We start from the raw sequence: 26,287 nt of genomic DNA, 5'->3' as shown, positions 1-26,287 counted from the left end.
CTTTAAAAGTTGTCACTGTTTGTAAATTTAACTAGAAGTTTTTAAATTTTTTTATTTGACTCTTCTAACCTGCCTGTAATGAGTTTTTGCTACCATAAGGTGGAGGTAATAGGAGCTTTCATTTCTACACCTCCTTCTATAGAGGAGAAATGTGCAAGGTGGAGAAGAACAGAACTTTTATAAGTAGTATAGATGGCTCAATATGCATCATAATTTTAAATATTTGTTGTTCGTTTTCAACAGTTGATTGTAATTTTTTTTTTTAAACAATTTTATTAGTTTTGTGTTTTCACAAACAGAAAAAATAGAAAATTGTACACTGTGCTGCCAGTCACCTTACATGAGTATGAGATACAAAACAGAAACAAAAACAACAAAAACAAAACAAACATAAAAAAAAATAAAATAAAATAAAATACATAAAATAAAAGGAAGCTGCCGTACAATGTAACATTCACGTAAAATCATGCCTTCAGTGGTCGGCAAACATTAACAGACATGTTTACAGCCAGACATCAGCACAATCATATCTAGCCGGGTGATCAGAGAAAGAAGAAAGATGCATAGGAATACAAAAGGAGGATGTCCATTAGTTAAGATCTGGTGAGACCTTCCACTTTATAGGATTCTGACCTCTCATCACAAGTCTTGTCAGCTCTTTAGGTAAATAGTTTAGAACAGGAGACCACATATCAATGAAATGTTTCTCATTACCCTTAAGGACTGCACTAATTCTTTTATGAGGGAGGACCCTAAATATTTCTCTATACCATTGTGTGATAGTTGGTGGTTTATCCTTAATCCAATTAATTAAAATACATTTTCTAGCCAAAAGCAATAATTTGTCACAAAGTTTGAAGTGCGATTGTCTCTGAGTGATTGATTTTGAAGGGAGGCCAAGAAGAAACAGACCTGGGTCACATCTGATTTTTACATGAAACACGCCACTCAGCTCTTTAGAAATTGCACTCCAAAATCGTTTAATCAGTCTGCATTGCCAGAAATAATGGTAATACGTTCCAACCTCTCTTCCGCATTTATTGCATAAGGGAGAGAGCTGGCGATCCATCTTATTCAATATAAAAGGTGTTATATGTACAGTATGTAAGAAAAAATATTTTAACTTGTGGAGAAAGAAGTATTGCCTCAAACCAGAGGGTCATGGTGTTGTCATGCATCAGTGAAATCAAAGTATAAATTAATCATATTTAATGCTGATTCTTAAAAGCATGATTATAATTGCAATAATTTTACAAAAGCCATGTCTGTACCAATATGTAATTTGTGTTCCTCAAGTGGCCAAATATAAGACTATCAAATAAATCCAGACTAAAATAAAATGGGTTGGAATAGGTTGAATGACACAGCATTCATTTTGGGGGGTTTTCTTATGCTGAAGAAAAAATAACCAGTTTCTTTGTAGGAGTTGATCTAAATAAGCTCTGAATAAGAGCTTAATTTCAATTCAAGTCATAAAGTTTCAGTAGCATCTGGTGTTACGGGGGATTAAATAGTCCTTGCATTTTCAAAGTTGTACATTATTTTATTACAACAGCATAATCTCACAAAAATAAATTAAGAAAGAAAAACTCATCTGAATATATCAATTCAATGGGTGGAAAAAGCCTATATTGAAAAAGGGAAATATCTTTATTTGTAATTTATTATTTTAGGTAGATCATCATTTCTATTAACTTCTAGTTAATTTCATGATTTTCCGTTTTGTTGGGTTATAAAAAAATAAAGTTTAAAGTGGAGTCAGAGTTCTTAAACTGCTGACCACTTGGCCCACATTTATTTTACCACAATAGTGAGCTGGATGGTAAGAGATGTAAAAAAAATACAAATCAAAATCCCCAAGCCCTCTGTTAGAGAACTGTGAAAGAGTGACATTTTGGGGTTCACCAAGTCCCCATAACAACCACTAGAGGGTTTTTACTGCACATGTCAACTGGCTTTTGGGAGCCATGTGAAAAAAAACAAACAAAAAACAGCAAAAAGCATTTTCTTCCTTCCCTCACAAAAAAACATTTGGAGTCATTAACGCTCCAACTTATTGTGGCATGAGTTATGCTAAACAAAGTGTAAAAGCACCTCATGTCCATGGTTTCGTATTGTGGAGTATCTGTAATGCAGTTCTCCTACAAAGGTCAAGGGAACCTTGAGTATGTGACAGTATAAACATGTTGAAAAACATAGTCATTTTAAATAAAATCCAATTGGACTCTACCAGTAAGCTGGAAATGGGCCATCCCTGGATTATCACAGAAGCATCCAAAGCAAAAGGTCAAATTTACACTGATATAATTCAACAAACACAAACTCAACCCTCTTCTATCTAAATCGGAGACTGTGAGGAAAAACACGCAATTTGACAATTTGATAAACATTGTTTCTTGTCTATAGCTAGCAAAACCTAAAATATTATTAATAACATTAGAAATATTCATCAATAAACAGTTTTCCTATAAATCCTGACTAATTCTAAACACTTTCAATATTTACTAAAAAGTAAATACTCTAATTGTTGAGTAAAAGTATTTTAGTCACAATGTCATATTAATTGTGATATTTTTAATACCAGTATTTATTGATGTTGGTTGTTTTCTTTTATGCTTAAGACCCCAGTGACTCATCTGTGATTGTCTGTGGAGTCAGTATTAGTTATAGTCTGAAGTTTAAAAAAAATTATTTATTATTCATGACGGCATCAGTCTGCGACAGACTGGCGACCTGTCCAGGGTGTACCCCGCCTCTCGCCCGGAACGTAGCTGGAGATGGGCACCAGCAACCCTCCCGACCCCATTAGGGACAAGGGTGAACAGAAAATGGATGGATGGATGGATGGACGGCATCAGCTATACCGCCGTTTTAAGCTCTTTTTTTGGAGCATAAAAAGGTTTTCTGACAGTTTTGGGTTTGCTTTTAAGATATTTCAACTTCTGAAATATTTTGAGTGATAAGAAGAAGTGCTTAAAGTGTCTGAGAAAACTATAGTGTGCTACCTTTGCCATGCGGGGGACTGATCTGCAAGAAAATGTTAAAGTGGGTGTCAAATGTCAAAGCAGACTGACTGTTGAATGCCAGCGTGTGACATGAACTGAGGGACGGAGAATTCAAATGCATATCTAAAGGTAGGCAGAGTAGACAAGTGACAAACTAGCAAGAAATCTACAAACGTCAAACAAACAAAAAAATCAATGTGACATCAAATGCAGCTGTAACACATTGAACCCAACAAGTAGATACTGGTTGGAGTGGTTGGGCAAAACAATGCAGGTGTTGAATAATAAGCAGAAAATATAGTTAACTGAGGACATATAGAGACAAACCCAGCAGTACACTGCACATACCCTTGAAAAGGAAAACATGGACTCAAATATAACAGAATTACAACAAACCATTCGAAACTACAATGAATAATATTTCAAAATAAAACTAAAATCAGAAAAAATATATATGATCATCAGTTGCTAGTTCTCAGATTAACTGAGAGTTGTCTTGCAAAACTACAACTTTCTGATAAATTGCTTCTGATTTGATGCAGAAATCAGATGTAGCACATCCTAAGACATTTCTTTGATTCATGACATTGCCCTAGCAAATCACACAGCATGGTGGTTAGGCCCATCTGTATTTGACTGTCAGATGTAGAATGAAACACAGCAATGGGAGGATATGCTGCTGAGTGCATGGTTTCAAAGTGTCAGTGCCCCTGCTTCCTTAGCCATGCTTAATGAGATTTGAACTTTCAGCCACATGTGCAACGGGAAGAAAATAAACTATGCCACACCAGCAGGTGCTAGGATAAGCTATTAAATTCAAAGATGTAGACAGGAGCTAATGCAATTAGCATTAATTAGCTGATCAGTGTGAGCAAAAACATCAGCCCCTATTGCGATGTAATCTTGATCTACAGTTGTTTTCTAAGCAAAGCAGGTGTAGTACACTGCACATATCCAAATTACTTTTTGCCTAATTGCACCTCATTTAGCTCCTTTTCAATGAAAGTGATATAATGCCCCACATCTACAAATGCAGTGCTTGTTATAGTTTTTGTCATGCAAAATTGTGAACTTAAAAATATAGGATTGGTTGTTTCTAAAACGATTTTTACCTCTTTGGCATTCTTACAGCTTATGTCAAAATGTAATATTTTCACTTGTTTAAGAAGATATTTATACCAATTTTATTTTTATACATTTTGTTATAATAGAACCACAAACTTTATTTTATTTGAATTGGATTTTATGTGACTGATCAGCACAAGATCATTTGTAATTTTGAGATGGAAGGACACTGAGATAATGTTTACATGTTCTGTTTTTGTTTTTGTTTGTAAAAATCTTAATATGCGGATCTGCATGTTATCACTGAATAAAATTGCAAAAAATTAGTGTTCTTTCAAAAGTTACCAAGTTAGTAAATCATATATTTCTAATGTAATCCTAGAATAAATAAAGCTGTTCTGTCAAAGTTTGTCAGAGTTCATCAGTAAACAATCTTTGTGTTGTTTACTGATGTGTTAATAAAGTCTTTGTGTTGGTTTAAAACATACAACTGCAACAAATCGCAATGGTGAATGAGATATTTGTGTGAAAAATGTTAAACAAATATGAATGTTTCTGAAAAATGCTGCTTGTCTTGTGATTCAAGGGCAAAGTTACAAACACAAGCATCAGTCATTGTTTCTACCCAGAGAAAGAAGATGGGCTGGTGCTTTTCTCCAGTGGTCAAACAGCGAGAAGCAAAATACGCCCTTGTCAATTTACCAGACGATCATGGGCAAATGGAAATATGACAAGTCAAACAATTCCTCCACATATTCATACATAAAGATAAACTGGTTTGGTCATTCAACCACATTTTTTGGTACTGAGAGGAAACTGCAGAAAACCCTCTAATGAACAGAAAAAACATGCACATTTACAGAGAATGGCTCTGATGAGATTTGAACCCAGGACCTTCTTACCGTGAGGGAAATGTGCAACACACAACTTAATCTAAATAAATTATTTAAAAAAAAAGAATCAACACATTTGGGATTCTAAATGTGGAGAATAAATCATCATCAAATGAGTTAAATGACAAATAAAACAGACTTATTGAAACCTAACCAGACTAAAATTTAGCACTGCACTTTCAGTCTAAAATAATTTTGGTTACTGGCTTCAGTCCATTAAAGAGTGCGGGTGTTTCTAGCAAAGCATCATACTTTAATAAGAAGTGTTGTGTTTCTTAGTTTTAAGTTACCATAAAGTTCTGGGTTAATTAGGAACATTTCCAACATAGTATATTTGTTGTTTTATTGTATTCAGGTTTTTGTATCATACTTCGGCTGTCAAGAGAAAAACGTTGTGATCTTTTTTTTTATATTAGTCAAATTTGCATATTTTAGGAACTATTATTACATTACCTCATTATTCAGCCCACCTATGACTCCTTCTGTCTGGTTTTTTTTTCTGTGCTACCCTTCTTGCACTCCTCCACACACATCCTCTACTCTCCGATTTCCCTGGTGGCAGCCAAGGCTCTGCCTAAAAAGCTTCAAGGAAGACAAAGAGAAAAGGGAGCAGAGAGGGGAAAAAACAGTGATATACAAAACAATAAGAAAGAAATAAATAAAAACACTGGCAACAGAGTACATTGTTTTCACTTTATGCCATGCTTCCTATTTTCAATTTCCCTATTCCCCTCGTCCCCCTCCCCGCCACTCCTTCCGTCTGCCTTGCTTTTTAGTGTGCAGTGCTCCAGGCAGATCAAAATTCAACTCACTGATGTGTGACTAATGTTAGGACACACAATACGCAGCCACAAACTCTTTGATGATAATTCCATTTTACAGTGAAAATACACGCAGCAAATAAAGAATGAGGAAGAAAGTGAAACGGGGGGTACGGAAATTATGGGGCTTGTTATTGTTTCATGCCCCATCAACCTTTAGACGGTCAACTAAATGTCAAGAAAATGAAAAGAGGCATACTTACACAACTGAAAATTAGATATTGAAAATATGCCCATTGAACAGCTGTAATCTTATTGTAAAAATGTTTATTCTTAAATGCATTTTGGATGAATGAATAACACCTTTGTGTTTCTTTGTGTGTGTGTGTGTGTGTAGAGAAAACAAATGATATTCCATTGCATGGCATTTCTCATTTAATGTCTTCACTGGTTGTGATTCAAAAGTTTCAACAGTTTCTCTATGAAGGCTGTAAACAGAGTCATCGGGTTCTTGGTCTCCTCCCTGACTAAGGCCCTTCTCCCCCGATCGCTCAGTTTAGATGGCTGGGAAGAGTCCTGCTGGTTTCAAACTTCTTAAACTTGCAAATAATGAAAGCCACAGAGCTAAATGGGACATTGGAAGCAGCAGGAAATTTTGTAGGCTTCTTGCAGATAGTTACTATAAAACCATTTTCAGTGCAAATTATTTTACAAGGTTATTGTTTACGTCTGAAGAAGAGTTTTCTTTTAGGTTTTTTTTTACTTCTTCATTCAAGTTTATTAATAAATACAGTTATATCCACTGCAGCTATGATGTCAAATTCAGTCTTTACCATGTGTGTGCTACTATTTGGAGCAGGAGTGTCAAACTCCAGTCCTCCAGGGCCGCTGTCCTGCAGTTTTTAGATGTGCCACAGGTACAAAACACTGGAACAAAATGGCTTAATTACCTCCTTCTTGTGAAGATCAGTTCTCCAGAGCCTTGCTAATGACCTAATTATTCTATTCAGGTGAGGTGCAGCAGAGGCACATCTAAAAGTTGCAGGGAAGTGGCCCTCCAGGACTGGAGTTTGACACCTGTGATTTGGAGTGACAGATGCATACACACACATTCCACAAAACCATGACACAACCGCATAGATTTGTTTCTTAAAATAGGTGGTAATTTACTTGTGACTAATTACTCTTTCCAGTCAGCATACATTCATTCAGATGTGTAAATTAGAGACTTCTGAATACCAAGTAGGAGCATCACAACTTTTGAAGGAAAACGAAACAGTCTGATGTAGCTTAAATACCTCAGATCTCACTTTTGGGAGGTGGCTATAACCCTGCCTGTCTCGGATAAAACATTTACATAGAATACTTTCTTTTGACAAGAAGGCTAGAGGTTACGTCACTGCTGTTTTAAGATGTTTTGTGTGTGCAGCTATGTTTGCGTGGTTGTGTTGCAGGAGCTGTCAGCCACTCACTCTGTAGGTGGTCTCCACCAAATTCGAATACCCAAAGAGTGGATGCTTTCTGTCAGTGATCATAGACAAAAAGGTAAGAAAAGAAAAAAAACTGCAAAGAATTCTTCACTGGAGCAGTGTTCAAAGAGTTTATCAAAACACTCCTATCTGCGCTGCTGCAAACGCTAACAGTTTGAGAAGCACAGAGTTTCTGTAAATAATGAATTATTGAGGTGATATGCTCTCTGTAATAAACAAAGTCGGCCCTCCTGCTGTGAGTTTATATATGATTGTATAAACTGTGGCAGGTTCAGCTGCTGTTTCATATAGCAGCAACTTCATCCATGCCTCTGGATGAAGAATAGATGAGGAAGATTAGAAGATTAAAGTGAAGAAAAGGGATAAAGGGAGGCTCGGTAATGAGAAAGGCATTGCATATAGAAACAAAATAATGTTTTTTCTTCAATTAAAGAACAACAAACAACTGCGGTTCTCTATCTGATCTGAAGCAAAGTTGAGCCCGGTATGTTTCAAGTTAGCTATTTAGAGTTTCCAAATCTTTTCTAGTAAAGAAATGCACTGTGCTCTTTAAAAATGTTATTCATTACTGTAATTTTGGATGAAGCTTAAAACATAAGAAGAAATCAACTACATGAACTGTGCCTCTCTGAACAGTCTAAAAGCATTTGCAAAAAGCTATTTATAACGTTTGAATTTTTTCACATCTGGTGATGTTTTATGACACTAACCAACAAAAACTAAAGAATAATTGTGAGGGGAACAAAATTCACTTTTTTATGTTTTAGTTGTTTCCCTGCTTTAATAGGCTGATTCAGCTGCTTGCAACTCAGCAAGGGCTTGTTAATCAGCCACCAATAGAAATCAACTGTGCTGAAGCAAGGAAATGCAGGACAGTGTGCCTGGAGGACTAGGATTGGGAAACACGTGTCTAACCCATTCCTTTGTAACACTGGCCCTATGTTTTAGGGTCATAGTCCTGCTAATCACATCCCCACTCTCAAGTCCTTCACTTCCTCTAACAGGCATTTCTGGTTTTGAGATCCACCAGTTTCCCTGTCCTTGCCAAAGAAAAACATCCCACAGTAGCATGCATTCTCCACTATGTTTCACTCTGGAGACTGTGTGTTAGTTGTCCACCACAACATTCAGAATGGAAGAAATAAAGTTCAATATTGGTCCATCTGACCAGACCACCATCTTTGTCCACTGCATGGCATGTAGCCAACTTTAAATAGGGTTTTTTGATGATGTTTTTCAACAGTGACAATGGTGAAGGTTCTAGAAAATCCAGTTTTATGAAGTCCATCGCAAACAGCTGTGGATGGATTGAAATGTTCGGAGCTTATGACACTGTTTTATAACTAAAAGCTTTAGTAAATGTTTTACAAACTTATATATACATTTTGTGTTTGTTAACGTAAATATTCTACAGCCATAAATACTTTTGCAAGGCGCTGTATCTTCAGCCTATCATTTTTCATAAATACAAACTAACTAGTTTAAAAAATGGATTGTAAGGGACTTCTTTGTTCTGTTGCATCATAACAAACAGGAATATAATGTATATAAATACTGCATGCTCAGAATGCTGAGGAGACGTCTCCTCCGAATGATGTAAGTGGGGCAAGCTCTTCATCTTGATGTTGGCTCGTTAGTCAGACAACATCCAGGCTTGGAGATGAGATGCAAAGACGTAGAATCAAACTTGGCTCTTTTGTACTTTATAACAGAGCTGAATCTCTGCTGAATAAGATACAGCAGAATGGAAACATCACAGTGTTCAAGTGAAAAGCACAAAGTATTTACAAGTTCATAACACTTTTGAAATAAGTCCTACTCTGCACATTAATGAGACAGTCATCAGCAAGTAATAGCATCAGATCTGTGTATGCCTAGCTTCTACTAGCATGGAAATACAGACAATTACAAAAAGGCTCCTGTTTGTTTTGTATATCAGTTCAAGCTCTGTATTTTGTATGGATGTTTTGCTATTGTTATCCATGTACATAAGTCATTGTGCAGTTTGCTAAAATCTCACATTTAATTTATTTTGGTATTATTTTCTAACTTCTTTAATTTCTACCATTTATTCCATTGTTTAGTGTGACTGATTATGATCAAACCATAAAAAAATATAAATGCTCTTCTGCTTTTTACTGGAGTCATAAAATCACATTTCCATACAGCAGAAACAGACCTTATCAGTCATGGTTGTACTAATCACCTAATCAGATGTTTTTTGTGGCCTAAAGTAGGACACTGTTTTTAAATTACTGTAATGTTTTGGGAGGGTGTGAAGTGCGGAGTGTGGGGTATGCAGTCGGGGGTTAAAAACTATTTATCTTTCTTATCTGTATGACAAGGTTCCCCTTTGTTCACTGTAATTGCTTCTTCCATTGTTGCATGGAGTGCAGTTCAGCGGCGTTTTCTTTTTTTTTAACAGTGAACTCCAGTAGGTTAATAAAAGAAAAGCACTGGCTCGTCGTTGTACATATTTTTAAAAAAATTATGAATGCTTATTTTGAACCTTGAACTGGCTAGGTGGTATGGCCGAGAGCATATATTACTTACTGAAGCACAAATTAGTGACACGGTGTGGCAAATTAAATCCAAAATGACCATGCATATGCAAATTAGGGACACACTCAGGCTTGTATAGCTACAGGATGTTGAATATAAATTCTTAATTTAGTGTTTTAACCTCAGGGGAATATGTAGCCACTATAATGTAATGTTTCTTATTTGTCTGTTTATTGTGTTATGTTTTTTATAATGTAAAGTACCTTGAATTGCCTTGTTGCTCAAATGTGCTACGTAAATAAACTTGACTTGAATAGCCTGCTGAAACAAAGTTGTATCAGCTGGAATTGTAAGAAAAAAATATTCATATATCAATATAAAAATAACATTTGTGGCTGTGTGTAAAAATGTTTTGGCATTTGCTTCTTTTTGTACACAATATAAAAATAAGGATGCTTATGAATACAGTGAACATTTTTCACAGTTTGAAAGTGAAGTATTGCTGAGAAATGTCTGCAAATCTGTGATGATAATGCAAATATTAAGGCAACATGCAGTTATTTTTACACAAATCAAAATAATATACACATCCTCTTTAAAATGCTAGGCTTTTCTTATGTAAATAAGCAATATACATTGCTTCAAAACTTTTTAAACTTTTACTGTAACAGTTATCCTCTAGGAGAAAGGAGAAAATAAAAACATTAACTTTAAGGGAAAAAATTTGAAAACCTGAGTTAACCTTGTTTAAGTTTTCACATCCTACGATAATTTGATGAAGCACCTTTTGATTAAGTTTTTCTATTCACTCTACTTTAGTGCCTGCTTTTAATGACAGTGAATCTCATTAACCTTAGACACAGTTCAGCTGTGCACAGAAAAGCCCTAACATTTTGCTCATTTGCATGCTTTAGCAGAAATAATCAAAATGTTTTATTGTCTAAAGCTATCCAGTAAAAGGCCACAAAAACCTCCCCTGCATTATTTGTATACCGCAGAACAAAAAAGTACAATAGATACAGCAGAAAATCAGACATTCCTCTAAAATAATAATAATATAAAACCTAAGGAACACAAAAGCAATTCTTAATTTCTTGTAGAAAAATTTCAAGAAAGAAACAAAATTCAAAACATCTTGTATAAACATATTAATCCTACTTTTAAAATTATTATCAAACTGTGATTAACCAATCTTTTTTGACAGCCGAGTTCAATTTTGCCACACTACAGATAGGCTTGAAAAATCAAGAAATCACTTCAGTGGAGTTCATCTTACAACATGAAGGATAGAAAAATACCTTCACAAATAATACGCCATACCGTGTTCTACACAAATGTGAAATAAAGTCATTGACATTTCCCATCACTGTTTACAGTTCATTACTGTTTTGCAGCTTGGCAGCTTATACTTGTTGTCATAGATGGAGTTATTGTACTTTCTGTGGACATCTCTCAAGTACGAGTCTGTGGTGAAGTAGACAGTCTCTGATGTAATTCCCACTTAAACATTTATTGTACAGCGTGCATGACAAAGGGACGTATTGATACTAATAGAAAATAACAATTTGACTGTTTGTGGTCAGTAAACAATAAAAAATTTAGAATTGGAAAAATCTGTCTGATGGCTTTTTGTCTTTGTCTCAAACACCAGTTGATAAGTCAACCATCCATAATGAGATATAATGTCTGGATGAAATGTGTTTATTTATCTCAGATAGTTATTGGAAGAACTATCTGCTAAAGTTTCCCTTCGCAGTTTCCCAGCTGTACGTTACATAACTGGGAGGTAATAAATTGAACTAAACATTTCACATCCCAAAGAGCTGCAACAAATTAATCCAGTTGTATATTTCCATCCAAATGGCAATGCATTTAGTTGCTGCTATGCCCTGTTTAATCTCTCGCTGGCGACAGAGATTAGTTCTGAATCACTGCTGGATGGCTTATGAGAAAAACGTGTTTCGCTGATTTCAGTTTAGTTTTATTCTGTATTTTGAACTTTGTTTCCTTAAATTCAGAAAATAAAAACAGCATTGTGAGTTAGAAAGTTTCCTAGAAAATTTATTCAAGTACCCTGACCAGGAAGAGATTCAGAAAAACATACACCTATAGTATTATCCATCAGGGAGGCATAACGGGAACACACTCTACTGCAGTCTGACTGGACTGTTTTTTCATGTCTTATTCAATATCTCCACCCTAACAACCCTAACAAGGACCACATCCTCTAATAAGTCTAAAAGGAATTTTTTTTTTTTTTTTTTATTCCTGTGTCTCTCTAAGGAGCACATATTCACACACAAATGCTGACTGTACAGAATCCAAGCTTATGTACAGTATGTCTCTGTTGTAAATTTTCACAAACGATGGCCAGTTCTGGTAAGCTCTACTAGTTTGGGAAGCGTCAGGATGAATACTTATATGTGCTAAGAAATAATTTTCATTTCAATGATGTAACTTATTTTTACTCAATTTTAGAACTTTAAAAAGTCCAAAAAATAATAATAAAACACACATGCCATAATTTTAGGAAAGCCATAATTCCGTTAAACTCAAATGTTTACATACACGGAATCCCAAAAACACAAACTTTTCATTTCTTACTCTCTGACATTATGTAGCCCTCACTTAAGCAATATTAGTAAATAAGTGAGTTTTGGGTTCTTTACTTCAGTATACTCTCTACTACTTAACTTGAATATCTCTAATACTTTTGGATCAATCAGCATTTGAACACTACTACAGTAAATTACACTACACACTGTGTAAAGTAGACTTAGTAAACCTCTTTTAATTAGGCAAAAATAATAATAAAATAAGGAAATGGCAGGTTTTTTGGGTTTCAGGCAAAACAGAGCATTGTTCCAACAGTACAATGAATCTGCATAAACAGTGCAAACACCAGTCATATAACTCACTATTGTAAAAACCTAACCTAATGCCGGCAGAAAATATACTCTACGTTGCAGGCCTGTTCAGATGCTCATGCATGTAGAAATCCCAACGACTCAACAGTTCAGAGCCTCTTCACTCAATGAGCAAAATATTAAAGTACAACTCAGTACCTTGTGTAATCGTGATTTTCCACAGATGAATCCGGGCAATACTTCGTCCTGTGTTCAGAAGGACCTTAAAGCGATCCGAAGAAACAGCGGTTCGTTTCCATGTGCTCTCCACGTGCTCCACATCTACTGGCCCTCAGTTCCCACGTTGCCAGAGGTACTCTGAGCGACGCGGGCACTCAGAGTGACTATCTGGAGTCCGGGTCCTCGTTTCCCACGTAGCCAGAGGTACTCTGAGCGACACGGGCACTCAGAGTGACTATCTGGAGTCCGGCTCTCGTTATCCAATCCGGTAACGATCTTCTGTAAACCTTTGAGTTCCACTCTAGCAGCGAAACGGCAGCCTACAGTAGTCCATGTTAGCGAACAGCTAGGTTAGCTTCGCTCTAACTCCCGAGTGAATACAGCGGCAAATAAACAAACATACAGACCAACAGCTTCTCTTTGAAACTCTACTGTGTCCTGCTAACTTGCATACTGTATATTATAACTTCTCCTTACGACAAGTCTCAGCTTAATTACTTCGAAACCAGCTAACTGCTCCTCCTCCGCTATCACCTCTCTCGCTCAACCAACTCTCTCCTCTGCTCTTCTTCGCTGTTTTTTTTTCTTTTCACCCCTGTGCTACCTTCACAGACCGTACTCCCGTAGGAAAATACAATTTTCACTGACAATTCCCCACAAAGTAAAGATAACTTATTTTAAACAATGCAAACATATTTCTATTAACTTCATATGAACTTTGATATGTTACTTGAAACAAAAGGATATAATAAATGAACTTATCCTTGCTATTTATTATCTTATACATCTTTTATGTTTTTACTATCCAGGTTACACCCTCCCCCCACTAAATGTCTGGTGTCCTCAACAGACTACCAAAGAACTACAAAAACTTCAGGAATACTTCAGGTTGTCAAACCTATAGTAATGACAACCCCTCGATGGATAATAGTAATAGGCTGATCACTAGCTTTCCCTGGCTCATCATAGGTTAATCGAACTACTGGTTTAATCTGTCTCTTTGGCCTTAATTTAGGAGTGTCGTACAACTGATTACGAGTTTGTGGTTTTGGAGTTTTGACAGATGGGCCGACTCTGGAATTCAAATCACGTTCTGGGGCAGAATCTTGTTCATCTTCTCCATATTGGTCAGGCTCCTCATGAAAATCCTTCACTGAATTTGCCTCAGACTCACTGCCCTGAATGGATCCGCTATCCTCCAGTTGCAGTTCCTCATCACTGCTATCCGTAGAATCTTTTTCATCAGCAACATTGTCCTGTTCATTCCCACTGGCCTCTTGTGCAGCTGCTTCAAATCTGATAGTGTGTCTCAATCCTTCTTTCACTCTGTCACGAGTGTAATAGCGTTTCTGAGGCTCATAGTACTCATATTCTGAGGCCGAATCAGAATCTAAGGATAGTTGAGGTTCAGACACAACTGTAGCCTGCTTTGGTGTCTTGATTTTTGCTATTTGTCTATTCGAACAATGCCGGCCCTCTGCAAGGGTAGGCAATCTCACTTGTTGGTCAATAGGAAGGATGTGATCTCTGTGGACTGTTTTCAGATTACCACTTCCGTTCTCTTTCTTCAGTTGGTAGACAGGAAGATTGGGCATTTTCCCAACAACCTGATAAGGTATAGGACTCCATCTGGTTTGCAACTTATGCTTCCCTTTTAGACCCCAGTTCTTTAGCAAGACTCTGTCTCCTACTTCTACAGACTGGAAACCAACTTTTCTGTAATAATCCGTTTTATTCTTTTGATGGACTTTGTCTGCTGTCTCGGACGCAAGCTTATAGGCTTGATGGAGGTCTTCCTTTAACTTCGACACATAGTGCGAGTGACTCTCATCAGCTTTGACAGTTGTCGTCTCAAAGCACAAGTCTACTGGCAATCTGGCTTCACGACCAAACATTAAAAAATAGGGTGAAAACCCAGTTGCATCACACCTGGTACTGTTGTATGCATGGACCAAATAAGGAACATGCTGGCTCCACTGACGTTTCTTTTCGGTGCTTAGAGTACCCAACATCGAAAGCAATGTTCGATTGAACCGTTCTGGCTGAGGGTCTCCTTGCGGATGGTATGGGGTAGTCCGTGATTTTCGTATCCCCATGATCTTCAGTAAGTCTTTAATCAGGCGACTCTCAAAGTCTCGTCCCTGATCAGAATGGATACGAGCTGGTAAACCATAGTGGACGAAAAACTTATCCACTAAGGTTTTGGCCACTGTTCGAGATGTCTGATTCTTGGTTGGGAACGCCTGGGCATAACGTGTAAAGTGGTCGGTGACCACTAAAACATTGCTCATCCCTCTGGAATCAGTCTCCATCGAGAGGAAATCAATGCACACAAGATCCAATGGACTACTACTGGAGATCTGGTGAAGTGGTGCAGCTTTCTGGGCAGGAGTCTTGCGTGTTATGCATTCACCACATCTTTTGATATGTTGCTCAATGTCTTGACCCATTCTTGGCCAGTAGAACCTCTGACGGAGTAAGTCCAAAGTTCTCTCTATGCCTAGGTGTCCTGAGTCATTGTGCACTGATCTCAATACAACATCATGGAAGATCTTTGGCAGGACTAACTGATGAATCTCCCCACCTGAGTGACACTTGGTGATGCGATAAAGCAGACCATCTTTCAGTATGGTCAATTTGTCTTTCTCTCTTTTCAGAAGCAACAGCTCTGGACTGGTGCCAGACCACTGATTAAGCGTAACTGCCTGGACAGCTGGACCAATGACTGAGTCATCTTTTTGCGCCTGAACAAGATCAGCTTTTGAAACATGTTCCAGAGACTGCAATTCCATTCTCAGTGGGAATGCATATATGTCTGGTATGCATTCTGGGGAAGCTCCAGTTTGGTCTACACATCTGGTTGAACACTCTAGATTTTCTGATACCTCCAGCCTCCTGCAGATGGATTTAACAGCTGCCTCAGGTATAGTCTCCCATTCGGTGCCATCAACAAAGTTCCTGGAGAGGATGTCCGCATCTATGTTGTGCTTGCCTGGACGATAAAGAACATCAAAGTCGTACGTAGACAAAGCAGCCAACCATCTATGTCCCACTGCATTGAGTTTGGCAGTGGACAGAACATAAGTCAAGGGGTTATTGTCAGTACGTACTGAGAAGCGCGCCCCGTAGAGGTAGTCATGGAAGCGATCCACCACCGCCCACTTTAATGACAGAAACTCAAGCTGATGTATAGGGTACCGCTTCTCAGACTGACTTAGTTTCCTGCTGGCAAAGGCAACTGGCCTTAGTTCCCCTTCTTGTAGCTGGTATAGTACAGCCCCCAGTCCCTTGAAGCTAGCATCCACATGGAGCTCATAGGGCTTTGTAGGATCAGCGAAGGCTAGTACTGGTGCATGTGTTAGGCAATGGATAATCTGATGAAAAGCTTGTTTGCAGCAGTCATCCCACCGTTCTCCAAAGGGTTCCGACTCTTTCAGATAGGACTTATTGAGGTCTGGACTCTTTTTCTTGCTCTTTTGTGTTGGAGCATAGCCTTTAGTCAGTTCAGTGAGGGGTCTCATAATTGCTGCATAGTTAGCAATAAATCTCCTATAGTATCCACAGAAGCCTAAAAAGGATCTTAGAGACTTTAGGTCATGAGGCTGAGGCCAGGTGGTCACCGCCTCAATCTTCTGTGGATCAGGAGAGACACCCTCAGCAGACACAATGTGCCCAAGGTATTTCACCTGCGGTAGACAAAATTGGCATTTGTCCAGGGAGAGCTTCAATCCGGCTTCCCCAAGACGATCCAGGACTTTAATGAGTCGCTCCTCGTGTTCCTCCAGCGACTTTCCAAAAACAATCAAGTCATCCAAGTATACAAGGACCTGAAGGAGGTTCATATCTCCCACTGTTTTTTCCATTAGTCGCTGGAAAGTCGCAGGCGCTCCTGTTATTCCTTGTGGCATTCTCTCAAATTGGAAGAAGCCCAGTGGACAGATAAATGCCGTCTTCTCCTTATCCTCTTCTGCCATGGGAATTTGGTAGTATCCACTATGCAAGTCAAGCACTGAAAACCATTTACTGCCAGACAGAGAATCCAGGGCTTCATCAATGCAAGGGGTTGTGTATTGGTCCGGAACTGTCCGACTATTAAGGAGTCTGTAATCTATGCACATCCGTATTGTTCCGTTTTTCTTTCTAACTATAACAATCGGGGAAGCATAGGGGCTTCGAGACTCTCTAATGATGCCAGCACAGAGCAACTCTTGCAGGTGTTTTCTTACATCCTCGATGTCTGCAGGTGTAAGTCGACGGGATCTTTGACGAAACGGCCTTGTGTCGACCAGACGGATGGTGTGCTCAACATTCTTTGCAAGGCCCACATCCCATTCATTAGCCGAGAAGACATGGGGGCGTTCTGCTAGTTTCTGTTTCAGCCGGTCTTTCCATTCCTCAGGCACAGGCGAGTCACCAAAATCAATCCGGTCGCTGTCAAATACGGCCCTTTCCTGCTTCTGGCACGGCACAGAGATGACACTTTCAGTGCGGTAAATGTGACCCATAATGGTTCCGATAGGAATAATGGTCTCCCTGGCAGACTGGTTCTCGACCAAAATCCTAAAGTTGTTAACTTGTACAGCATGTGAAGGCACCACCATAGGTTGCAACAAGACATCACCTGGCAAAGGAGCTAACGGAGAGGAATCAACCATCAAGATCTCCTTGCCCAGTGCCTGCTGAAAATGTACCTTGCAGGTTATCTGCACCTCTTTCCCTGGGGGTAAGGACAATGGACTGGACCCCTGCCAAATCACACAACCAACCTGGTCATCTTGGGAGCCCAGGGTAATAGAGTGTGTGGGTATATTTGCAGTTTCACCGTAAACTTGGATGCCCAGAGTTCTAGTGATGTCCCGCCCCTCTTTCCTGCATTCCTGTACCAAATTACGGACATGGCTGGTGTTGGTACCAACAATGACAGGAATCTGCTCTTCCTTTGGGCTTGGACAGATGAGAGCAAGAACCGGCACTGTATGTCTGACACCTGTTATTTCAGCAGGATACTCAATGTCCACCACAGCATACCCGAGGTAGGGGTAACTGACATTGGACTCACTTAAACCCCAAAGGTCTAGGCCAGTGACTGGGTGCACTGGGACAGAGGACAAATGGGTGTTGTACCAGGACTCAAATATTATGGTGACCTGTGATCCACTGTCGAATAAGGCCTCACAGGGCTGTCCGTTCACCTTGAGTGGTACAATGCTGGGTGGTCCAATCAGTCCTTCAGGGATTCCAGCCGGAGTGGGAGAAGTCAGAAGACCCTGCTTAACATTGCAATTGGTGTCAGTGGTATTATTCAATGAAGCAGCTGGATTTTCTTTCATTGCTCGGATAGTCTGAATGAGCTTTCTGATTACTTTGTTCTGATTTTCAGGATTTTGACACTTTGCCACAAAATGCCCTTTCTCTCCACAACGGTAACAGAATTGTTCCTCCAGAGATGGTCTGTTCCGATTGGGAGTTCTTGTTGTTGATGTAGCCTCCACTGCTGCCACCGAAGTAAGATGTACTGAGGGTTCTGGAGCAGTACCTTTCTGGGCTACCTTGTTCTGCAGTCTTCTGACTTGTTTCTTCAATGCAGCCAGTTCTTGGGTATCACTGCATTCACCGGACTGCACTGGGGATTCCCTTTTCTCTTTAGCATCAGGGGACTTAGATATGCAGGTGGCAAACTTAGTCTTGAGCTCTTTAATTTCAGCTTTGAGATTTTGTATTTCTGTTTGCTCTGTTTCAGAATGTTTTGTTTGCACACGATGGACAGATGAATTAAGTTTCCTCCTCGATGCCTCATACTCTTCCTCTATGCGGATCTCACTTAAGAGCTGGAGGAAAGTTGGGGGTGAGGACTTTTTCTCTCTCAGACGCAGCTGAATTAACATGAGGTCGGAAACAACGGCCCCTCTTAGAAGTTGCTCTAGGCGTGCTTTGTCTTTGCTATAGCTTGTTAATCCTCCTCTCTGAACAACTTTAGTGAGGGACCTCTCCAAGCGCCTTAGGAAATCAGACAGCTTTTCACCTGGTTGCTGCTGCATTAATCGGAATGCAAAATAAAGATCATCTCCAGATTCAGCACTGCCAAATGCACTTTCCAATGCCTCCAAATATTCATCGGGACCTGCTTCAGGGTTCGACTCACGAACGGATTTAGCAATCTCTAACGCGGGTCCCTTTAAGCTTTCCATCAGCCTGCGCCTTTTCTCCTTGTCAGTGTAGTCACTTTCCTCTATCATGAGCCATGCCTGTTCCAACCAGTGGTCAAACGGCTCCTCACTGGGAGGGATTGGCAGGTTTCCTGAGAACAGCCTCAATCGCCGATAACCACCTTCAGCTTGTGGTTTACGTGTCTTCTCCAACAGATCGCCCACCGCTTGCAATATAGACTCAGTAGAATTTACAGGGGGATCAGAGTTGCGCTGTGGTTGAGCAGGGCTGGAAAATAAGCTTTGTATATCTTCCATAGTCTTTCCCTCAGTGTCTAGGAGACTTCTCACCCTCTGAGCGAAATCATTAGAAGCTGCACTTTCATCAAGAGTGACTATCGGCCATCTTTGACCACTGTCCGGCTCCAGCACTTCTTTTGGTGCATTCTCTCGGGGTATATTTTCTCTGCATTCACAGAGCACCATACGGCAGCTCAAGGAGGTGTGAAACTGACGGCCCCTGACTCTGACTCGCCCCAAGCATTTAATAGTCTCTAATGTTTCTTCTATCTTGGCTATCTCCACTTCTTCTGGAACCATTACCAAGAGAGCATTAGCTTCTTCCAAACCTTCACCCCGACACCACCTTTTCAGTTCCGCAGTTAGCCCAGAGCAATCTGCCATACTTCAAACCACAGTAATGAAAAATGTGAACTAGCTACTTTAAATCAATATAATTTTTTTTTTTTTTTACAGTGTTGCTTGTTCAACGCTTTTAAAAAGACCCAAAAAATCCCAGCGGTGCCTCCAATTTATGTAGCCCTCACTTAAGCAATATTAGTAAATAAGTGAGTTTTGGGTTCTTTACTTCAGTATACTCTCTACTATTTAACTTGAATATCTCTAATACTTTTGGATCAATCAGCATTTGAACACTACTACAGTAAATTACACTACACACTGTGTAAAGTAGACTTAGTAACCCTCTTTTAATTAGGCAAAAATAATAATAAAATAAGGAAATGGCAGGTTTTTTGGGTTTCAGGCAAAACAGAGCATTGTTCCAACAGTACAATGAATCTGCATAAACAGTGCAAACACCAGTCATATAACTCACTATTGTAAAAACCTAACCTAATGCCGGCAGAAAATATACTCTACGTTGCAGGCCTGTTCAGATGCTCATGCATGTAGAAATCCCAACGACTCAACAGTTCAGAGCCTCTTCACTCAATGAGCAAAATATTAAAGTACAACTCAGTACCTTGTGTAATCGTGATTTTCCACAGATGAATCCGGGCAATACTTCGTCCTGTGTTCAGAAGGACCTTAAAGCGATCCGAAGAAACAGCGGTTCAGGAATGATACAGTTGTGTGGTTTCCATGTGCTCTCCACGTGCTCCACATCTACTGGCCCTCAGTTCCCACGTTGCCAGAGGTACTCTGAGCGACGCGGGCACTCAGAGTGACTATCTGGAGTCCGGGTCCTCGTTTCCCACGTAGCCAGAGGTACTCTGAGCGACACGGGCACTCAGAGTGACTATCTGGAGTCCGGCTCTCGTTATCCAATCCGGTAACGATCTTCTGTAAACCTTTGAGTTCCACTCTAGCAGCGAAACGGCAGCCTACAGTAGTCCATGTTAGCGAACAGCTAGGTTAGCTTCGCTCTAACTCCCGAGTGAATACAGCGGCAAATAAACAAACATACAGACCAACAGCTTCTCTTTGAAACTCTACTGTGTCCTGCTAACTTGCATACTGTATATTATAACTTCTCCTTACGACAAGTCTCAGCTTAATTACTTCGAAACCAGCTAACTGCTCCTCCTCCGCTATCACCTCTCTCGCTCAACCAACTCTCTCCTCTGCTCTTCTTCGCTGTTTTTTTTTTCTCTTCACCCCTGTGCTACCTTCACAGACCGTACTCCCGTAGGAAAATACAATTTTCACTGACAATTCCCCACAAAGTAAAGATAACTTATTTTAAACAATGCAAACATATTTCTATTAACTTCATATGAACTTTGATATGTTACTTGAAACAAAAGGATATAATAAATGAACTTATCCTTGCTATTTATTATCTTATACATCTTTTATGTTTTTACTATCCAGGTTACAATTAAATCAGACTAAAGGCTTTCAGTTTTAGACCAATTAGGATTCCAAATACATTTCCGTTTTCTAAATGCTAGAACAATGAGAAAGATACATTTGTTTGGAGATCGATAGAGAAGCTTGTAAGCATTCATTCCAACTGTGAAGAACAGGGAAGAAAAAAACCCCTCTCAAGTAAGGCAGGATGTGTGGTGGTCTTCATAAATTAACCAATACCTATTTCAACATTGCTACTTTCCCAAACGTTCTCATGAGTTTGAAAACAATAACTTCCAAGTTCAACCTGTGTAATGTGATAAACAAGGTTTGATGAGGATCCAAGTTCATGTTCAGGGAGAGAGATTCAAAAATTCTCCTCAGCTCACTGTTGGAGAATTGCTGCAAACATTTGGCTCCATGTGGTCATGTCTTCATTACACCAGTTTATTTCAAGACTTTTGTGCACATCTCTCTCGGGGCTGCCAGTATTTGTGGAGGGTGCTGTGTGTCTTTGCTGGAATTATTGAGAGACATAAAAACATAAACAAGTGAAGCCATTTGCTTTGCATGAAGAAGAACCCAGAAGAGTAATACAACATGTTGTGTCTGATTGGATTTTTACTTGGGTTGATCCAGTTTCTCTAGGTGTGCAAAGCTGTCACATTCAAACTGAGATAATGGCTGCTTGAAATATTTTAAAATATCCATTCTTATTTTAAATGAGTGGAAAAAAAGAAAGAAGTGGAAGGGGAACAAAGCTTGCAGTTGAAAAGTCAGAAAGAGAAAGAGAAGTGTGGAAAGGACTTTCTGAAATCATATTCAGCTGAAAGCTGAAGGTTACCCAGACTGTTTGTGAGACTCTAAAGGTTCCTTAGGAAATTGTTCTGTGCTTACAGAAACACTTCAGCGTCTGCATAGATTTGCTTTAGGTTTGTTCCCATCACATCCATACTCACAGGTCAGGTAAACAGAAGGTGGGAGAAAGTGCCTAAAGGTGTGCATAAATACAGTTCCTGGCTGCTGCTCTGTGGTGGGATAACCATCAGTCTCACTGTGACCCTGAAAAGGAATAAGTGAATGTGGAAAATGTTTGAATGCATGAATAATAAAATAAATTGATAAAACAAGTGTGTACTAAAACTCAAAAAGAACTTGCTTTAGTGAGGGATTAGATTGTATGCTTATTTGTAGATTCTTCTAGTGCAGCATGCCATAACTGGGGTTGTTAATAATTTTGTTTTCTTTTTCTGCTTTTAAAATAATGCAAACCAGAGCAGCTTTTTTGTGCTTTGTAAGTGCATAGTTTGAGATTTGAAATGGTGAAAATGTGTCTGCCTTTGGGTTCTTCGTCAGGAGGTTGCCCTCAGCTTTTCCTGACTTCTAACATCCTCTGCATCCCTTGTCCCTCTGCAATTCCTATCTCCCTCCTCATTTCCTAACATAATTCTATTCAAATGCACCCAAAGGCTTTTAACTGTGAGTCATAAACTGTTAAAACATTTTCTGAATTATTATAATGGAAGAATGGCTTAATATTCATATTCAGACATACTTGGGCATAGTTATTGTATAAAGAGGGAGTAAGCCATGTTAAGCTACTTAAATGTACATAAGTCATTCTCATAAACAACATCAAGGATAAATCTTCCAACAAAGGAATGCATTTAACAAATCTAAAATAGAACTGGGGGATCTTTGTATCAGTCTTAGCATTGAGATTTATTACAGTAAAATGTTATACCTCATCTAAAATGGAAATATTAGCAGAAAAATGGACAGAATCTTCTAATGAAGACAATCAGACAAATGATTAAGTAATCAAAAAAAAACTAAGATATCAATGCCAATTCTTCTATATGTACAAACTGTGGAATTGGAGGGCTCCAAGAAAATACTCTTAAAGTAGATTACCCGGAACAATCTTGGACATAATATTTTAGTAGCAGAGTAAAAGATACAAACAAAATGTTCATTGCAAATCGTTTTCTAGTTTTATTAGGCCTCTCTCTTTTCCTGTCAGGCAATGAAGGTTCTTCATGAAGGGCTGGTCAAAATGTCAGAAGCAGACTTGGACTAACGTTTATATTATTGTTGTTTTTGCTTAATCGTGACATATTTTTTTACAAAATACATATTATTCTTGCAGGTTTAAAATTTAAACATGCAAAAAAATATGTATTGTACAACTTTAACACATATTGAGAAGCACTGAGACCAAACTCAAGTGTCAAGACTGTAAACATATTTGGATATTCCATCTGCTTTCATTAAGAAATTTATTTGGTAAAACCTAAAAGGTCAGCAAGAACATTTTATTTTGAAGGCACAAGGAGAGAACAGTTGTATATGAAAGGTCAAATCTGGTGTCATTTGTGTTCACTACAAGTAGCGCTGGTCATTAAAAACAAATTGATTACATAGTGAATCAAACAACAAGGACCCTCTAATACTCTCCCGGTAAATTTATTTATTTATTTTTTTTTACTTTTTTACATGATTGCTTAATTTTAACAGATTTGATTAAGTCCTCGTTCCCTGCAGAACACTCCTACATCCTCTGCTCTATTCTCTCATTCTTAGTCTTTCATTCAGAGCCAGGTCCTGGTGGTTGGTGGTTCCCTCGCTCCAGATGGCCGTATCTGATCATTTATTGATGACAGGAGAACAGAGGAAGGCCTTCCCAGCTGCTGCTGCCTGGCACCCCCGCAGTGTAGGCACACACACGAGCACACACACAAATAAACATGGGCATACATATTTGAACAATGACAAACACACATTCATGCAATCACTGGAATCGACTCAAACCCCTTTACAAATAGACTTGCATGCAGATAATTTTTTACTCTTTGTCTTTTTTTTTTGTTTTTCTTTTTTTTTTCTTTCTGTGACGTCACACATTTCATTTCTCATTGCTCTGTTGTGCTGTCAGGCATGGTTCTGTTCTGCACTTTAGCACCCTGTCCTCTCCCTCCACCTCCTCTCTTCCTGCCTCCAGCTCACTTTCTTTCACCTCCTGCTGTGGTGTTACTGACTCTGTCACACAGGAACAGACAGAAGGAGAGGCAGAGGGGGAGAGGAGGAGAGACTGTGAGAGCATGAGAGCAGCATGTAAAACTGTGGAGTTTGCAAATGTTTCAACAATCAATGCACTGCAGCTTTTTAGAAAGAAAAAAAAAAAGGTCTTACAGAAACAAGATGAAATACGTCAAAAACCTTTCCAATAGAAATTAGTGCTTAATTAGTTTTGTTCAAAGTGTGAATAGACAGTAAGTGTTTTCTCTGCTTCAGTTTCTTGCATGTTTAGTGTTTTTTTTTAATGAATGTTGAAAAATTGGCTAAGGATATTGTTTTATTTCATAATCCTTAGCCAACTTTTTGGGGACTAGATTTAACCAAGTATTTACCTGGATGGCGTTCACCAAGGCAACTGCATTAGGATTAATGAGTTAAATAATAAAAATCCATGCGCAACAGTTTCGACATAGTTTTACTAGATGAATGAATGAAAAATTAATTTAAAAAAGGAGCACTAAATATTTTTAAACACTGGATTTTCTAAAACATAAATTTGCTCCAAACCATTCCACTGTAGAATTCATGTTTTTTGCAGAATTCAATTGATTTCCTTCAGCTCCTGCTCTGAATTTGGACCCATGTATATTTTCACCTACTCTCATACTCTTAACACCATTTTTGTGTGGTCCACCAACTGCTGTAGTGGCACGCCACACTTTTCAGATTTTTGTTGGTTAAAAAAAGTCAAACCATGTGTACGTATTTCACTTTTTCACAAAAATGTTGCAAATAATATGAAAAACATATGAAAAGACTGAATGAGTATCAATTCCTTTGCAAATCTCTGTTAATCCAAATGTTTACCAGTCTGAACACAACCACTCTATGCCTTTGAAAAATAACATGAAGCTTCTGCTTTGTATTTATCTGTAAATTACATTTTGAAACTGTTTTTGTTTAAGTTTATTCGGTCCTTGTTTTTGAGACGTTTTGCATACATTTGCTTTGCAAAAAATTCTCACAACTGCATAGCTTTGTTTTTTTTACAACTTTTCCTTGATGATTCCTCTGCTCAGTCTTCACAAAAGGAACACGGGGAGGTTGAACAGCATGTATTTTGTTGAACAAAAATGCACACAAACATGTGTCCTTCCTGTGTCTGTGTCATAAATAGTCTGAACTGAGTCTGCTCTGACTCTGAAGTCACACATGGGAGACTTCAGTGATATAAAGCTGACTTCAGCTGGGATGTCCCAAGAGAAGCATAAAATCAATACGTGCAATGCACACGAAATTATGATGTTCCATCACAGATCTCTCCCCCCCCCCCCCCCCCCCCCCCCTCCCCCCCCACACACACCCACACACACACACACACACACAGCAACCACAACAACGACCTCAGTGTTGCCCAGAGGAACCATTTGGTAGAGACACACTAGAAGGGACAAGATATCATTGGAACACAGAAGGCCAGTGAAAAAACAAGATGGGGCATATGTTAGATGGAGCAGGAAGCAGAAACATAAAACCTCTCACCCTGAATTAAAAAATAAAAATTGAGGTTATCGTTTTAGGTTGACAAAAAATTTAAGATTAAAGTAACCTGTGTCATGAGAGCAACTTTATTAATTTATATAAGCATTTTCTATGCATTTATGAACCACATATTGCATTTGTAAACCCAGTGATTACATTGTAAGTGTAATTACTTACTGCCAACTTTGTGTAGGGAAAAGGAGTGCCTTTAATATATCCTTGTAAATGCTCCTCTAGGTGGCACCATCATCATGTGGGAAGTTGATAAGCAGTGATTGAGAAATACAGCAATGTGTATCCGTAGGTACTCTATCATAGCAAACATCACACAAACAGAGAGGAAGTGCAGAGAAGGATGATTCATATTTGTTTTCTGTATGCTTCCTGTGAATACAAATAATAAACAACATGACAGGAACAAACCAAAAGCTGTTCTTCTTTCTGCATGTTCATGAAAAGGGTTGAAAGAAACAGACAGAAGGGCAGTAGTGACTTCTGTTATGTGTGCAGTTGCTTGGGTTAACCCACACAAGTTTCATATTAGGGACAAGGGACACATTGACAGCTTTTACCCTTTTGTTTAATAATATCTGTAATGAAGACTGACAGTCTTTTGTACAATATCTTTATAGATCCCTGAGGGGGGGAGGGATCTTTCACTGAAGCACACATGTGAGATTGTAAA

General features: G+C 38.7%; 1 protein-coding gene across 1 annotated transcript; it reads right to left on the bottom strand.

Moving 5' to 3' along the window:
- Nucleotides 1-17,876: 17,876 nt before the first annotated feature.
- On the bottom strand, nt 17,877-19,548 carry LOC114142245 (paraneoplastic antigen Ma2 homolog). Its single transcript, XM_028013395.1, has 3 exons — nt 18,339-19,548; nt 17,950-18,029; nt 17,877-17,897 (listed from the first exon to the last, which is right to left on the bottom strand). The coding sequence occupies exons 1-3, from the start codon at nt 19,546-19,548 to the stop codon at nt 17,877-17,879; spliced, it is 1,311 nt and encodes a 436-aa protein (XP_027869196.1).
- Nucleotides 19,549-26,287: the final 6,739 nt, after the last annotated feature.

The sequence above is a fragment of the Xiphophorus couchianus genome, chromosome 3 (assembly GCF_001444195.1).
Source record: "Xiphophorus couchianus chromosome 3, X_couchianus-1.0, whole genome shotgun sequence".
NCBI classification, from domain to species: domain Eukaryota; kingdom Metazoa; phylum Chordata; class Actinopteri; order Cyprinodontiformes; family Poeciliidae; genus Xiphophorus; species Xiphophorus couchianus.
Note: the sequence above shows the minus strand (reverse complement) of the source record. Positions and strands in the feature narration are given on the sequence as shown.